Source organism: Eurosta solidaginis, chromosome 4, assembly GCF_040869045.1.
Source record: "Eurosta solidaginis isolate ZX-2024a chromosome 4, ASM4086904v1, whole genome shotgun sequence".
In the NCBI taxonomy this organism is placed as follows: Eukaryota; Metazoa; Arthropoda; class Insecta; order Diptera; family Tephritidae; genus Eurosta; species Eurosta solidaginis.
The window spans coordinates 172,655,731-172,672,327 of record NC_090322.1 but is presented as its reverse complement, the minus strand read 5'-3'; the positions used below and the strand labels follow the sequence as shown (position 1 = coordinate 172,672,327).

The 16,597-nt window shown below is 36.1% G+C and overlaps 1 protein-coding gene across 2 annotated transcripts; it reads left to right on the top strand.

Annotated features, from left to right (window-relative positions):
* The first annotated feature begins 8,951 nt into the window (after positions 1 to 8,951).
* On the top strand, positions 8,952 to 14,188 carry LOC137250640 (uncharacterized). Of its 2 annotated transcripts, none has more exons than XM_067783793.1 (4): positions 8,952 to 9,157; positions 9,324 to 9,680; positions 9,737 to 10,388; positions 10,663 to 14,188. In XM_067783793.1, exons 1-4 carry the CDS (start codon positions 9,054 to 9,056, stop codon positions 12,019 to 12,021), a joined length of 2,472 nt encoding a protein of 823 aa, XP_067639894.1. In that variant the 5' UTR covers positions 8,952 to 9,053; the 3' UTR covers positions 12,022 to 14,188. The 2 variants fall into 2 exon arrangements, with proteins under 2 accessions (XP_067639894.1, XP_067639895.1); XM_067783794.1 differs by having other exon boundaries at positions 9,066 to 9,204.
* The last annotated feature ends 2,409 nt before the right edge of the window (positions 14,189 to 16,597 follow it).

Here is a 16,597-nt window from a genome sequence, read left to right as displayed (position 1 = left end):
AACATTTATAATAATAAATTAGATTAATCAAATTAAATTAAATATAACGGACAATAGTGAAATATTTATGTATGTAAATGTAAATCTTAAAACTAAAGAAAAGTAGTTAATAAATATTAAAAGACAGCAGTAGTGATGACAACCTTTGGCTGGTTATAGATTGAATAGTATTTAACAAATGAAGAAAGAAGACACAGAGAAAGGAAAAGGACTTAGAAATGAACATTTTAACATTTAGTGAAATAATAAAATACATTTATATATAAATTTCAATAGGAAATATTTATTCTTATTTTCCTATATATGTAATACTTCTATATTGCTATATACTACAGGCCGGGTACACTCACAGACATCAGAGTGCCGACATATTGCTGTTTAAATGTTTTTGTATCCAATAATCGAATGTACCTAAAATAAATTTTTTTCTTGTCACACTTACATACATATGTTGCTATACTCGTAATCACAAGAATTTTATATGCTGTCTTTTCTCGATTTCGAATATTTTTTTTTTTTTTGGGCGGGGGGGTTTGGTTGAATGGCACGGACGTTAGTCCATAACGCCAGGTTGAATCTTGATGGTTCTTTTTTCAGATTGTTGTTATCATCAGATTGATCATATATGTAACTAGCAGACCCGGCAGACGTTTGCCCTAAATTTGGTCTATCTGCATACATTTTAATAAGCTTTTTCCGTATAACTCTGCCCTCCCCCTCTACACTTTTCCTAATCTTTTTATTCACTTCTCCCTTCGTCTTTTTCGCTTCATCTATCTCCATTTTCGTCTCATTCCATCTCTTTCTCAGTCTCCTTCTTCTATCATTTCTCTTCTCTCAAGTTCTTCTCATTCCATCCCTTATTGCCAGTCCCAGAGGGTGGTATGTATTTTGTTCCAGTCCCATTCCGAGTCTCAGTCCCAGCCCCAGTCCGTCTCTGGTCTACTTCCCGGAAAAAAGCATCGTAAATACTAATAAAAGCAAATTTATCACTTATTTAACAATCATTATTAGTACATTAAGACAACGAGTATATTATCGTACAACAAACGGAGTAACAATTTATGTAAATTACAATAATTTATGTGAATTATGTTTAAATTTATAACATTTTAACGGAACAAATAACTTAAATAGAAAAATAGAAAAGAACAAGTAAGGAAGGCTAAGTTCGGGTGTAACCGAACATTACATACTCAGTTGAGAGCTATGGTGACAACATAAGGGAAAATAACCATGTAGGAAAATGAACCGAGGGAAACCCTGGAATGTGTTTGTATGACATGTGTATCAAATGAAAGGCATTAAAGAGTATTTTATGAGGGAGTGGGCCATAGTTCTATAGGTGGACGCCATTTAGGGATATAGCCATAAAGGTGGATCAGGGTTGACTTTAGAATGCGTTTGTACGATATGGGTATCAAATGAAAGGTGTGAATGAATATTTTAAAAGGGAGTAATCCTTAGTTCCATAGGTGGACGCCGTTTCGAGATATAGCCACAAAGGTGGACCAGGGGTGACCCTAGAATTTGTTTATACAATATGGGCATCAAACGAATGGTGTTAATGAGTATTTTAAAAGGGAATGGGCCTTAGTTCTATAGGTGGATGCGGTTTCGGAATATAGCAATAAAGGTGGACCAGGGGTGACTCTAGAATGTGTTTGTACGATATGGGTATCAAATTAAAGGTATTAATGAGGGTATTAAAAGGGAGTGGTGGTTGTTGTATAGGTGGTCGCATTTTCGAGATATCGCCATAAAGGTGGACCAGGGGTGACCCTAGAATTTGTTTGTACAATATGGGCATCAAAAGAAAGGTGTTAATGAGTAGTTTAAAAGGGAGTAGTCCTTAGTTCCATAGGTGGACGCCATTTCGAGATATCGCCACAAAGGTGGGCCAGGGGTGACTCTAGAATTCGTTTGTGCAATATGGGTATCAAACGAAAGGAGTTAATGATTATTTTAAAAGGGAGTGGGCCTTAGTTCTATAGGTGGACGCCTTTTCGAGGTATCGCAATAAAGGTGGACCACGGGTGACTCTAGACTTTGTTTGTACGATGTGGGTATCAAATGAAAGGTGTTAATGAGTATTTTTAAAAGGGAGTGGGCCTTCGTTCTATAGGTGTTCGCCTTTTCGAGATATCGCCATAAAGGTGGACCAGGGGTGACTTTAGAATATGTTTGTACGATATGGTTATCAAATGAAAGGTGTTAATGAGTATTTTAAAAGGGTGTGGGGCTTAGTTCTATAGGTGGACGCCTTTTGGAGATATCGCCATAAAGGTGGACCAGGGGTGACTCTAGAATGAGTTTGTACGATATGGGTATCAAATTAAAGGTATTAATGAGAGTTTAAAAGCGAGTGGTGTGAAGGCGTTTTCCAGATATCGACCAAAATGTGGACCAGGGTGACCCAGAACATCATCTGTTGGATACCGCTAATTTATTTATATATGTAATACCTGCCAAGATTTTAAGGGTTTTTTATTTCGCCCTGCAGAACTTTTTCATTTTCTTCTACTTAATATGGTAGGTGTCACAACCATTTCATAAAGTTTTTTCTAAAGTTATATTTCGCGTCAATAAAACAATCCAATTACCTTACCATGTTTCATCCCTTTTTTCGTATTTGGTATAGAATTATGGAATTTTTTTAATTTTTCGTAATTTTCGATGTCGAAAAAGTGGGCGTGGTCATAGTCGGATTTCGTTCATTTTTCATACCAAGATAAAGTGAGTTCAAGTAAGCACGTGAACTAAGTTCATTAAAGATATGTCGATTTTTGCTCAAGTTATCGTGTTAACGGCCATGCGGAAGGACAGACGGACGACTGTGTATAAAAACTGGGCGTGGCATCAACCGAGTTCGCCCATTTTCACAGAAAACAGTTAACGTCATAAAATGTAGGCCCCTACCAAATTTCAAAAGGATTGGTTAATTTTTGTTCGACTTATGGCGTTAAAAGTATCCTAGATAAATTAAATGAAAAAGGGCGGAGCCACGCCCATTTTGAAATTTTCTTTTATTTTTGTATTTTGTTGCACCATATCATTACTGGAGTTGAATGTTGACATAATTTACTTATATACTGTAAAGATATTAAATTTTTTGTTAAAATTTTACTTTAAAAAAATTTTTTTTTTTAAAGTGGGCGTGGTCCTTCTCCGATTTTGCTAATTTTTATTAAGCGTACATATAGTAATGGGAGTAACGTTCCTGCCAAATTTCATCATGATATCTTCAACGACTGCCAAATTACATCTTGCAAAATTTTAAATTACCTTCTTTTAAAAGTGGGCGGTGCCACGCCCATTGTCCAAAATTTTACTAATTTTCTATTCTGCGTCATAAGTTCAACTCATCTACCAAGCTTCGTCGCTTTAGCTGTCTTCTGTAATGAATTATCGCACTTTTTCGGTTTTTCGAAATTTTCGATATCGAAAAAGTGGGCGTGGTTATAGTCCGATATCGTTCATTTTAAATAGCGGTCTGAGATGAGCGCTCAGGAACCTACATACCAAATTTCATCAATATACCTCAAAATTTACTCAAGTTATCGTGTTAACGGACGGACGTGGCTCAATCAAATTTTTTTTCGATCCTGATTATTTTGATATATGAAAGTCTATATCTATCTCGATTCCTTTATATATGTACAACCAACCGTTATCCAATCAAACTTAATATACTCTGTGAGCTCTGCTCAACTGAGTATAAAAAGGGAAAGAAGAAGGGTTGGGGTTATACAGGAAATAGTGAGTTAAGGTTTCAGACCATTTGCTGTTAGGTTTAAATATTATGAATGTAAAAAAAACTTTTAAGAATTTGCCTATAATTATTTTGGTTTAGAGAGTTTCTTACTGAAGTGGGAATTGAATTCCAGAGACGTATGGTGTTGACGAAAAACAGCCGAGAGGCCATATGGTTAAAGCGGGGCAGCATTAGAGTGCATGACCGAGTTGACCTATTGAATACAAGTTTTTCATACAAATACGGAGGCGGGTTGAAAAGATAGTATGCGAAAGAGAAACGTGCAACTCCTAGCCCTTTGATACTCAAGAAGGTTACAACCTAAGAGTCGTGACCGAATTTGCGCAACCCATAGACATAACGAGTAATGTAATTGAATGCCACCTTCATTTTATGAGCGGATACTGAATCAAAATTACTGTATACCAACTCCGAGTATGTTATGATTGGCATAATAGGTTGTAAGGCGAATTTTCGACGAGTATCAAGTAGAGCGCTGATTGTCTCAAATTACGCAGAGTGCCATAGACCTTACCCACAACAGCATTAACGTGATCAATACAGGTTAGACTAGAATTTAATATACCAAATTTCAGGCAAAGCGAATAGGACGTGTGTAAATATGTATGTGGGTATTATTTATTCATGTCTTTATTTCGGCTTCTCATGCATATTTATTTTTGCCAGGTTGATGCGACTAAATCGAATATCACAATTAAATTACTTAAAGCTTCCATTTGATATGCATAATACACACATTCTGGGTGTATCCGGGCCCCTATTTTAGCCTATATCTCGAGACACATCAACAGCTACAATTTGATACCCATAATGTAAAAACCCTGATCAACGTTTTCGCCTATATCTCGAGGCCCTAGTCGCCCAGGGGTATTAAAATTACCCTCTATTAAAGCACTCACTTTCTAGGGGTACCCAGGTCCACGTTACGATTCGCTATGTATATAACCACGCCTGATTCCTGTTAGGAGTGCAAAACCACCACCCTGATTCCAGGTCAGGGAAGCATTGCATCTCCCAACTCCGCCAAAACGCCCGAAGGAAGCAAAAAGGCAATCTTGAGGCCTTTTTGAATTTTCAGCTCAACCAAAAAAGCGCGAAAAATCGCAGTTGAGCCAAAGATGACACTGCACATCCACTCCGACGAACAGACTAGAACGGAATGATTTCGAATTCGATTCGAAAACTCATTGCCAATTAAGTGTAACATATGTGAAACGGCGTACGTATTTCAAAAGTAGAAAATTGGCAAAGTGTGTGCCGTTAGTTGCAAACATTTCGTGTTCCAATGGTACATGAACCAGATACGGATAGAGATTTAACATGTAAATGCAACAATGTAAACATATGGATCACATTTTTGTTGCATTTGCATGTTAAATCTCTATTCGTATCTGGTTCATGTACCATTGGAACACGAGGATAATTATTTAAGCCGGAGTCAATGGTGCCGTATGTCGTATCGCTGTATCCGTATCCCTAACATAATCAGCTGTTTATCGTTACGACGGTAAACCAAAACCCAATTGGTTGGCTACGATACGGTGACGACCTTAGCGGCACCAATAATCGATTGCATTGATTCTCATAAGATTGGTCGAATCAGCTGTTATAAGGTTACCGATACGGTTACCGATAAAGCACCAATGTCTCCAGCTTCACCCGAAATCACACAACTGAAGGGCCAATTAAACTTCCTTAAAACCAAATTAAACTTCCTTAACCCTAACGCCATAGTCGTAACCAAACCCATATCCATTACCATCTCAATGTGATCGATTAATGGTGCCTTAACCTAAAAATCGTGAAAAATTCATAAAAATGAAGAAAACGCAAAAATTACAGACATATTCCACAAAAAATAAGTCTCTTAGTCATAACGTATTCAAACCAATGAAGAAAATCTACAAAAAGTTATTAAATTCACCAACCCAAATATTTTTTGGTTATGGATATGGCGAGAATTGATTGGCTATGGCGTTAGCGTTATGGTATGGCACCATTAATCGATTACATTGATTTCCATAAGGTAGGTTCGATCAGCTGTTTTATCTGGTTATGGCTTTATGGTTATAAGTCACCATTAATTCGCCCTTTAACTCTAACGCCATAGTCGTAACCATACCCATATCCATAACCATCTCAAATGTAATCGATTAATGGTGCCTTAACTTAAAATCGTGAAAATTTCATAAAAATTAAGAAAATGCAAAAAATTACAAACGTATTCCACAAAAAATGACTCTCATAGTCATAACGTATCCAAAATAATGAATAAAATCTACAAAAAGTTTTTAAATTCACCAACTCAAATATTTTTTGGTTATGGATAGGGCGAGAAACCAAAAACCAATTGCTTTGCTATGTTGTGGTTATGGCGTTAGCTGCTGTTGTTGTTGTTAGCGTTATGGTATGGCACCATTAATCGATTACCTTGATTTCGTTTCGATGAGCTGATTTATCTGGTTATTGTTTTATGGTTATGTCACTATTAATTGGCCTTGACTTGTGTTATTTACCGGAATGCATTAGATGGCAGCACAGAATGATTTACAGTGCTGCCAAGTATATGTGCTGTCAAAAAAATTTACCGGTTTTTCGCAGGTGTTTAAAATATTCACCCATGGCGCAACGATACAAGGTGGCAGCATGGAACAGCTGATTATACCCTTTTTATACCTTTCATGAAAATGAAATGGTATATTAATTTCGTCACGAAACCGAAAATTGTAAGTCCTTAAAGGAAAATAGATAGACCCACCATTAAGTATACCGAAATAATCAGGTTGAAGAGCTGAGTTGATTTAGCCATGTCCGTCTGTCCGTCTGTCTGTTTGTATGCAAACTAGTCCCTCAATTTTTGAGATATCTTGATAAAATTTGGTGAGCAGGTGTATTTGGGTGTCCGATTAGACATTTGTCGGAACCGACCGGATCGGACCACTATAGCATATATCCTCCATACAACCGATTTTTCAGAAAAAGAGGATTTTTGTAATATCTTACCCAATTTAACAGATTGAAGCTTCAAACTTCACCATATACTTTCGTATATTGCACATATTGTTGCCTGAAAAAATTTATGAGATCGGTCGTATATATAGTATATATCCCCCACAACCGATTGTTCAGATAAGGAACTTTTCGTAATTACTGCCCTATTTTAAGAGCTAGAGGCTTCAAACTTCAGCGAATGCTTACGTATATAGAATATATTGTTGTCTGAAAAAATCATAAAGATCGGTGGTATATATAGTATATATATGGTGGTATATATAGTATATATATATAGTATATATATATATATTTTCGCAAATTTTAGCCCCATTTTAACAGCTAGAAGCTTCAAATTTCACCGAATATTTACCTATATAGCATATATTGTTGTCTGAAAAAATCATAGAGATCGGTTGTATATATAGTATATATCTCATACAACCGATTGTTCAGATAAGAAACTTTTCGCAATTTCTACCCCATTTTAACAGCTATAAGCTTCAAATTTCACCGATTGCTTACGTATATAGCATATATTGTTGTCTGAAAAAATCATAGAGATCGGTTGTATATATAGTATATATCTCATACAACCGATTGTTCAGGTAAGAATCTTTTCGCAATTTCTACCCCATTTTAACAGCTAGAAGCTTCAAATTTCACCAACTGCTTACGTGTATAGCATATATAGATGTCTGAAAAAATCATTGAGATCGGTGGTATACATAGTATATATCTCATACAACCGATTGTTCAGATAAGAAACTTTGCACAATTTCTGCCCCGTTTTAACAGTTAGAAGCTTCAAATTTCACAAAATGCTTTCGTATATAGCATATATTGTTGTCTGAAAAAATCATAGAGATCGGTGGTATATATATTATATACTTCATATAAACTGTCATATTGACCCCTTTTTTACGGCTAGAAGCTTCAAGATTCATCAAATTTCATCAAATAGTTACGTTTACGTCATATATTTTTGAAATACGTGATTCGTAGCCATAGTTTTTACATGCAGACCACAAAAAACGTGAAGCTTTGCATCCTCACACAGATTACCTACCTATTTTTTATTTTATATTTATCTTAAAAATCGTTTAGATATGTTCAAATTTCACCAAATGCTTACGTGTATAGCATATATTGTTGTCTGAGAAAATCATAGATACCGGTGGTATATATAGTATATATCCCATACAACCGATTGTTCAGATAAGAAACTTTGCGCAATTTCTTCCCCATTTTAACAGTTATAAGCTTCAAATTTCACCGATTGCTTACGTATATAGTATGTATTGTTGTGTCAAAAAATCATAGAGATCGGTGATATATATAATATATATATGATGGTATATATAGTATATATATATAGTATATATATATTTTTTTTACGATTTCGGCCCCATTTTAACAGCTAGAAGCTTCAAATTTCACCAACTGCTTACGTGTATAGCATATATTGATGTCTGAAAAAATCATTGAGATCGGTGGTACACATAGTATATATCTCATACCACCGATTGTTCAGATAAGAAACTTTGCGCAATTTCTGCCCCGTTTTAACAGTTAGAAGCTTCAAATTTCACAAAATGCTTACGTATATAGCATATATTGTTGTCTGAAAAAATCATAGAGATCGGTCGTATATATATTATATACTTCATATAAACTGTCATTTTGACCCCTTTTTTACGGCTAGAATCTTCAAAATTCATCAAATTTCATCAAATAGTTACGTTTTCGTCATATATTTTTGAAATACGTGATTCGTAGTCATAGTTTTTACACGCAGACCACAAAAAACCTGAAACTTTGCATCCTCACACAAAGTACCTACCTGTTTTTTATTTTATATTTATCTTAAAAATCGTTAAGGTATGTAGATCTGTTCACTATATATTTCTTATCTTATACATCCGATTATTCGGAGATTACGAACGGGATAAGATTATTGTTCAGCCCCATTCATGAAAGGTATGAAGTCTTCGGCACAGCCGAAGACAGTCCCGTTCTTACTTGTTTTATTTGATTTGATACATCAACTTAAGGTGCCGTACGATTTTGACATTTGTCCATCGAATTTACAAAAACAAAGTACATGGAATTTGTATTTATGTTTGTAGGTATGTCACCATGCTGCCACCTTGTATCATTCCGCTATGTATTCACCTCACGTTGAAATTTGGAAAATTGACAAGACGTCTGAAGGAGTTGTGCGTGGGATTGCCGCGCGCATGTTTTTTTTTATATAGGAAACAAATTTATTTAATAGGGTTAAATAATGATTAATGATGTGCTACTTTCGCTGGCGGTTAGCGTACTGCCAGTTCTAGCTTTTATATTTGTTTGTTTTTTGTTGCTACATAAACTCTACGTGAAAATTCGGTAATATCAGTGTCCACACTTATAGTGCACATAACCTCATGCAACCGGTTAAAAGTTTTTTTTTTTTACATTTATGGACGTACAACTTTTTGTATAAATTTTCAAAATTTTATAACTAATATGTAAATTAACTGACTTAACATGTCTGACTGTTATCTATTTTTAGATCAAACTTTGCTGTGACTGTCAATTGCTGGTTTTGTAATCAAAACACTCGAGTACCATACTTGGAATCTAATAGCTGGATGTGCCCAGATTGTGAACAGTACAATGGTTTTACTAATGATGGCGATTATAATCGCGATATGTTTCAACAATTCAATTGCAGTAATAAGTCTGTTGGTATAGCTAGATTGGATCAGTCCTCAACAGAGCGTGACACATCAGTGTCTGCGCTGAGCGCAACTAAAAATAATGGTCTGTGTCATGAATGCAATGAGGCACAGCGTTTAAAAGTGGAAAAGTTGGCTCAATTTGAACCTAAAAGTGAATCGCGATTTGATGCAGAGCTTCACTGCTATAAGTACATTTCACTTAAATATGATCCAATTTTTTTTTGTTATTAACTACAAATTTCAGATCTAAACTAGAGGAGCAATACCGCCTGTGTGGTACTTGTGAACGCCATTTACGTAAAGTACTGCATGAGAAGAAGAAAATAGTGCTTGGCTCCAAATTTCTTGATTTCATTATCAAAGGTGCCGAGACGTTAAAACAACCACATTTCAATCATATTCGTCAAGTACAACGTCAACTTTGGAAGCGCCGTCTCTCGTTGCACATCACCATACTCACTATAATTAACTTAATTTGCTTATGCTATATGCTACCAACATTGAAACGGGAACATATAACTACTGTTCTGGGCGACCGTTTTGGCGAGCAGTTATTCTTTGCAATGTCTCATGTTTTGGCGCTAGCTCGTGTTTTCACCACGTACATATCAGAAATTAGCGCATATCCATTATTGGAAAAATTAAAATTATTCATACGCACAATTTTCATGATGCTTTTGTATTCGTTGGGATTGAAATTTCCAAAAATTGCACGCATCAACTTTTCTGCGCTATATGTACTCGTTTATCCTTTTACTTTATTGGTCATGACTTTTGGGTACAAATTAATTGATGGCTTCAAGTTAACACGCTTCACTTTTTTATTGGCTTTATGGTCTGCATTTGCTGGTGGATTAATTGAAGAACAATTATATTTTCCACCAAATGTATTATTGGTAAGTATATAATGACTTAATAGTAAACCTCTAGTAGTATTTTTCACGTAATTAATAATAATTGTTGATGGGATGACATTGTTGATTGTAGTATATGTATTAGAACGTGCATTTAGCAGCTCGTTAAAGATGTTCCACTAGTCTGCTTAAGAGGGCACTTTTAATCTATATATTGATTGAAATAAGGACTCAGTAGATATAGCGTTTCATTGTAGTATTGAGGTATTATATATTCAAAAAACTTTTTATTCAAATATTTCAATATTATCTACAGCTCATCGCATCAGCATTGACATTGCTACTTTCAGTGACAAATGAAGTGGAAATTTCACCTAAACTTCACGATAATAGTGCTAACAGTTTTCATAAAATCTATTCTGAGGATTATCTAAGCGATGATGATACAATTAGTATGTTGAGTCAGCATTTCAATTGCAGTGATGCTAGCACCGTACGGTGCACCTCGATACGTGGAGGAGAAGATACATCACTACAAAAATCGCTGCTTTATAAGTCTCCACTGACTTCTTCGACATACTCCATAAACAATATGCCACGTACACAATTTTCACCCAACTCCAGCTTTAAATCATGCTACTTTGATGCACAGACAAATTCTCATTCAAAGCAATCGTTATATGCTCCCTCTGTTGGAGGAGTTTTTAATACTGACAACACAGCTGGCACAATTTTTTCACGTCCACCATATTTTGCGTCAAATTTAGAGCTGAATAGTAGTTATTATCAACGTCCACGTTCCACAATGTTTGGTCAAAGTGAGACTTACAATGGAAATGTTAGTGCAAATGCCTCACTACTGCGCACCTCATTCAATGGTGAGCCTTATAATCAATATTTACCTAATCAACACAACACAAGTTTTTCGCAATATCGTGCTAGCTGTTCCTCGGCGAATCGGCCACAATTTTCTGTGCATTCAGCAACTTTGAACTCACCATTTTCTCTCTCAACTAATTCGATTTATCAGCAGCAGCAACATGCGCGTCCTTCTTCAGCAACAAATTTACTCACGCCATCACGTTTCAGTACGTCCTGCCTTACCGGTAATGTTTACTCAGCAGTCTCACCAGCAACTACAGTATCATGGCTTGCTGGTGGCGCTTTAAATCATACTAACAAGATTTTCCCAGAAACTCGTCAGCCAATGATGTCAACTATTGGCGAGAACAAGTCGCGTGCTTCATCACAGTCGTCGGGGTTTGAAAGTCAAAATGATCGTTTGAACGCATCGCGTGAGAGCTCCTTCAACACCGCCAACGAAAGCTTAGATTTAACAGCGCAACAAGGAAATACGTACGATGCCACTACACCACGAGCTTTTCAACCTATCCACGATGCTCATAGTAGTCATACAGCATATAAGACACGCCCATCACTGCTATCGCACAACACTCAATTAGTGACACCGTTGACAGTGAATTGTGGCATGGCATCGGTACTAAGCGGTCCTGCTCTATCAGATTTGTGGGGTGCACCTGCACAACGCAAAAGTATAAGCAGTCATGATAGTTTTAATTTACGTAAAATAACTGAGGAGCTGCCAGTGCCATGTTATAAGTACAAACGTGGTGATTTGTTAAAAAAGTGGAAGGAGAGCCAAATGATTTCATAGTTATAAACAAGCAACAAAGTTAGTCAGCATAAATCATTCACATATTTTTAATTTTTATTTCATATTATCTCTTTGGTTTACTGTTTCGCATCCCATTAATGAACACACATTTTATTTAATTTATGATAGCTAGTATGTATTTAAAAAACTGCGTAATTTAGTTAAAACTCTTACATATATTTAAGAATTGCTATGGACACAAAAAAGGCGTGAGATTCTTTATGTGAACAAGACAAGATCTCGTTTTTATTGTATACATAAAACAATATTTTTTTCTTCTATTAACGTTATAACTTTATTAAATAGTTTTAATGTAACAAAATAAGTTTTTCCACGAAATTCGAAAACACGAGTTTGTGTTTCGGTTTGTTTTTTTGTTACGCGTTTATATCATATTCCGGACAACGTTAATGTTTACATTAGTGGTTATGAATTATACTTTTACTATATTAATTTTTGAACTTTTAATTCAGTTGTAAATTTAAGCACTGCCATGTTAAAGCAAAGGAAATGCAAAATTGTTAATATGTACAACTAAAGTCTTGAAAAGGAAATAAACACGCTTCTACTACCAATGCGTTTTTTCCCAAATGCGAACGATATTTTTAACGCATAGCAATACAAAGTAACCCCAAAGCATAATTTTTTAAAATTAGAACGATCTTTTTATGCAGTAGGTGATGATTGTGTGTGTCAATGCTGGTGTGTAAAATACGAAAAAGGAGTATCGTTCCTTCCAGCAATGGCCAGTTGAATTAACCCTTTACTTCTACCAACCAAGGGTTAACAACCGCGGAAATTCAGAATTTCATTCGAAATCTCCCTACCTCAGCTCATAAAGTATTTACTAATACTACGTTTCCACCATACCCAAACTCTGTCATCAATATCCTCTAACGGGAGTCCAAGGAAACTTGGACAGGGGTATGAGAGGGGTGTTAGAGGCGTTGGTTCCACATTACAATTAAAGAGATGGTTGGTGTCATGTGGGGATACATTGCAAGCAGGGCATACATTTTGTATGTCGGGGTTGATTCTGGATAGGTAAGGGTTAAACCTGTTACAGTATCCAGATCGAAGTTGAGCTAGAGTGACGCGTTTTCCTGGGGAGTATGCGTTCCTCTTCCGCAAGTTTTGGGTACTGTTCATTGAGTACTGGATTCACCGGGCAATTCCAGGCATAAAGATCCGACGCCTGTTTGTGGAGTTCGCTGAGGACCTGATTGTGTTTTTTAGCTTCATACGGCTGAGTTCTCAGGTGCCTTATTTCCTCATAGTGCTTACGGAGATGACTTCTTAAGCCCCTGGGCGGTGTTGGCTCATCAATCAGATGTCTGTTGGGATGCCCAGGTTTCTGGGTATTAAACAGGAACTGTTTGGTTAGCATCTAATTTTTCTCCCTGATGGGAAGTATTCTCGCCTCATTATGTAGGTCGTGTTCTGGGGACATAAGAAGACAGCCCGTGGCGGTTCTGAAATATAATTTTTTGTTTTTCGCCGCTGTAGGATTATAAATATAAAAAAAATACTTGGCACGATTAACATTCAAAGAGATCTATGCTGAGCTTCTCTTTCAATTTGAGTCGTGCTCCGTTCTAATTTTCCCTACAAATTGGCGCAAGGCAGGCAGATGAATTTTCACTGAGCAGCTCTTGCCCGAAATACACTCGGAATGTTAACTTAATCACTGCGGAGGGGCGACCACGCTTAGAAAAACTTTATTCTAACTGAAATTTTTTTCTTTCTTAATTGTTGGTCTTTGCCCGGGAGTTGAATCCAAGACCTTCAGTGTGGTAGGCGATGCACGCTACCATCACACTAGGGGTGCCGTGGATACCGTGGTTAAAACGCGTCTTTCGATGCCTTTCCCGGCATGTCTAGACATGTTTTAGCAGTTGGTTGAACTGGAAAACACGGAATTTGGGGTTGGTAGACACATAGTATAAATCTATGCTGATAGAGCGATTTGAATTCTGCACGTGAGCAATGATTTAGTAATATAGTATATTCTCAAAAGTGCAAGTTGATTCACCTAATCTCGTATGTAAAACTATTTGTATGTACAATGTGTATTTGTATCTATTTATTTTTTATTATTTCTTTAACATTCTAAATAAAATAATATCGTTAATACAACAACAACAATAACAACAATGTATCTAACAGACGCTATTTGTTTCAAATGCTTTCCTAAAAGACGCATGAGGGTGGGTCACATTTATTGTTGAAAAGGCACATCCAGTTTCTGAATCTATGGGTCATACTGAGTAATATTGTCCATGGGACCATAGGTCTGAAATGAATTTCGAGTCTCTCTTATTTTGTTAAAAAATTGTATATCCCAATCCGAATCTGAATTTGACATTTATTTTCATGTTTTTTTATTTGTGAGAGCCCTTATTCGGATCGAGATATACAATTTTCTAACAAAATTAGGGAGGCTCGAAATTCATTTCAGACCTATAGTCCCATGGACAATATTACTCAGTATGACCCATAGATTCAGAAACTGGATGTGCACCTGAAGTTTTTTTCCCCCCACAATTTGACCTGCCCTAATGTACATGTACATATATTCCTATTAGATCAACCAATCCCGGGGATATATAATCTAATACCGATCCTTCGGATATTTGCACATGTTCCAAAATTACAGGATTACAGAAAGCCAGTGCAATATCCCAATAACTATAAAGCATTTCTTGATTGTCCCACATCTAGTTCTAACTCCGCACTGACAACATTGCTTGATTACAGCAAGGAACCCCAATAAACCATAGAACCTGATCTCTCGCTCAAAAAACGTAATTTATTCCACGGAGTATAAACCGACTTGGGTGGCAAATTGGCCTAGAAGCCCGCCTCCATATATATTTTGCAAATTTATTTGTTAAATATAAATTTAAATAAATTAATACATAAAAAAGTGTTTCCCCGAAGACGGTAAAAGATTAGGATTAATCTTTGAATTGGATACTGGGGAAAAAGAGAATTGTGGAACACAAATTTACTATCTGTTGGGGTTACAGAACTTTTGAGTTTTTACAAATAGTTCTGAAAAATAGCCATATTCACAAAAAAGGCAAAATCAAGCTACCTAGGGGTTTTCATGCTAGATTTATGTAAATGATATCTTAGCTGAATGTTATGCAAATTGTTCTTAGGTATTTTCTACATTTTACTGGTAAGAGAAATCCTAAAATTTACGGCCCTTTACACGAGTCGATTCTTGAATCAATTTTTTCACGTTCTATCAAAATTATAAGGCTGTCTATTAGACTGGGTCGATTTATTAACCGATATCGCGCCATTGATTTTTCGATAGGATTTGGGCTCAGGAAAAAAGTTCCACTACGCATACCCAAAAAAATAATTTTCGAGCCTGTGAAATTTCATTTTTTTTACCTTTTTCGATTTTTAATTTTTTTTTTTTTAATTTTTATTTGATTGTAATATTTTCACTGCCGGACCCAAAAATATTCACTAAAAACGTTGTCGATAACAGTTTTCTGAAAAAAAAATATATATATTTTTTTTATGAAATTAAATTAAAACTAATATTCCCCCCAGCGGGTTAGGGGGTCAGAATATACCCGCGCTAGGTATCTGTCGTAAGAGGCGACTAAAATACCGGATTCAAGGGGTTGCGTAGCGCAACCCTTTCTGGTTACCAGCGCAATATACAGCTTCTCCAAACCCAATTGTCAACCTCACCTATCCGTGGCGAATCCTGTTTCACTAACAGACGAGGCTCTGGCGACCCTAAGCTCCTCATGCAACTTGGGGGTGGAGAGGAAGTGATGGATGTAGACACTTATTACCATACGATGCCACAAAATTTTAACTCGTTTCTATTTGTAGATTATTCAAAAATGGCTTTTGAATATGCAAAAGGTACCCGGGTACCCACCTATGCACAGAACGGTTAATGGTGCTGTGTTACCGGAGCGTACCGGATCTGTATCCGGAAAAGGACCATCACATCGATAACACTCCCCAAAGCCTTCGGGGAGAAACTTAATCGCTACAATAACAACAACAAAATTAATATTGTTGTGCTAGGAAAAATAATCAACTAAAATCCAAATGTCAGCTGTTATAAATATGAATATGAATATAAATAAGAACAAATTTTAACGGGCAGGTGAAGTGACCGTTAATTTAAAAATAACTTGACGAAACGAAAATTCACTTATGGCAGGATAAAGTGTGCGCTAAAATTAAAGGCTAGATGAGAAAACGGCCCTAAATACCTTTTTGCTCTAAACAGCCTTTTCTGCATTTTATAAACCTGAAATTCCGTCAGCGCATATTTCCAACTGAAGTAGAAATGTTGGTGTGTTATGAAGCTTTATTAGGCATAGTGGCTTTAGTAGATATCGTGCAAAAAATGGACGAAAAAATACACCTTATTTTCGTCATTTTATAAAGGCTGATTTTGATATATTGAATGCGTAAGGATATTAGAAGCCACTAGATTAATTGCCATACACTTTCTATAATGGCTTCGTCCAGCTCTACCGTTGCCAGGTAGAGACTCGGCGTTGATATTTGGTAAAAAAAAACACTGTAGAAA

Bases quoted from the DNA above. Each gene is read 5' to 3' on its own strand.
- LOC137250640 (XM_067783793.1), top strand. From the start codon at position 9,054: ATGATTAATGATGTGCTACTTTCGCTGGCGGTTAGCGTACTGCCAGTT. The intron at 9,158-9,323 runs GTAATATCAGTG...ATCTATTTTTAG, and splicing joins AAACTCTACGTGAAAATTCG to ATCAAACTTTGCTGTGACTG. The intron at 10,389-10,662 runs GTAAGTATATAA...TATTATCTACAG, and splicing joins TTCCACCAAATGTATTATTG to CTCATCGCATCAGCATTGAC.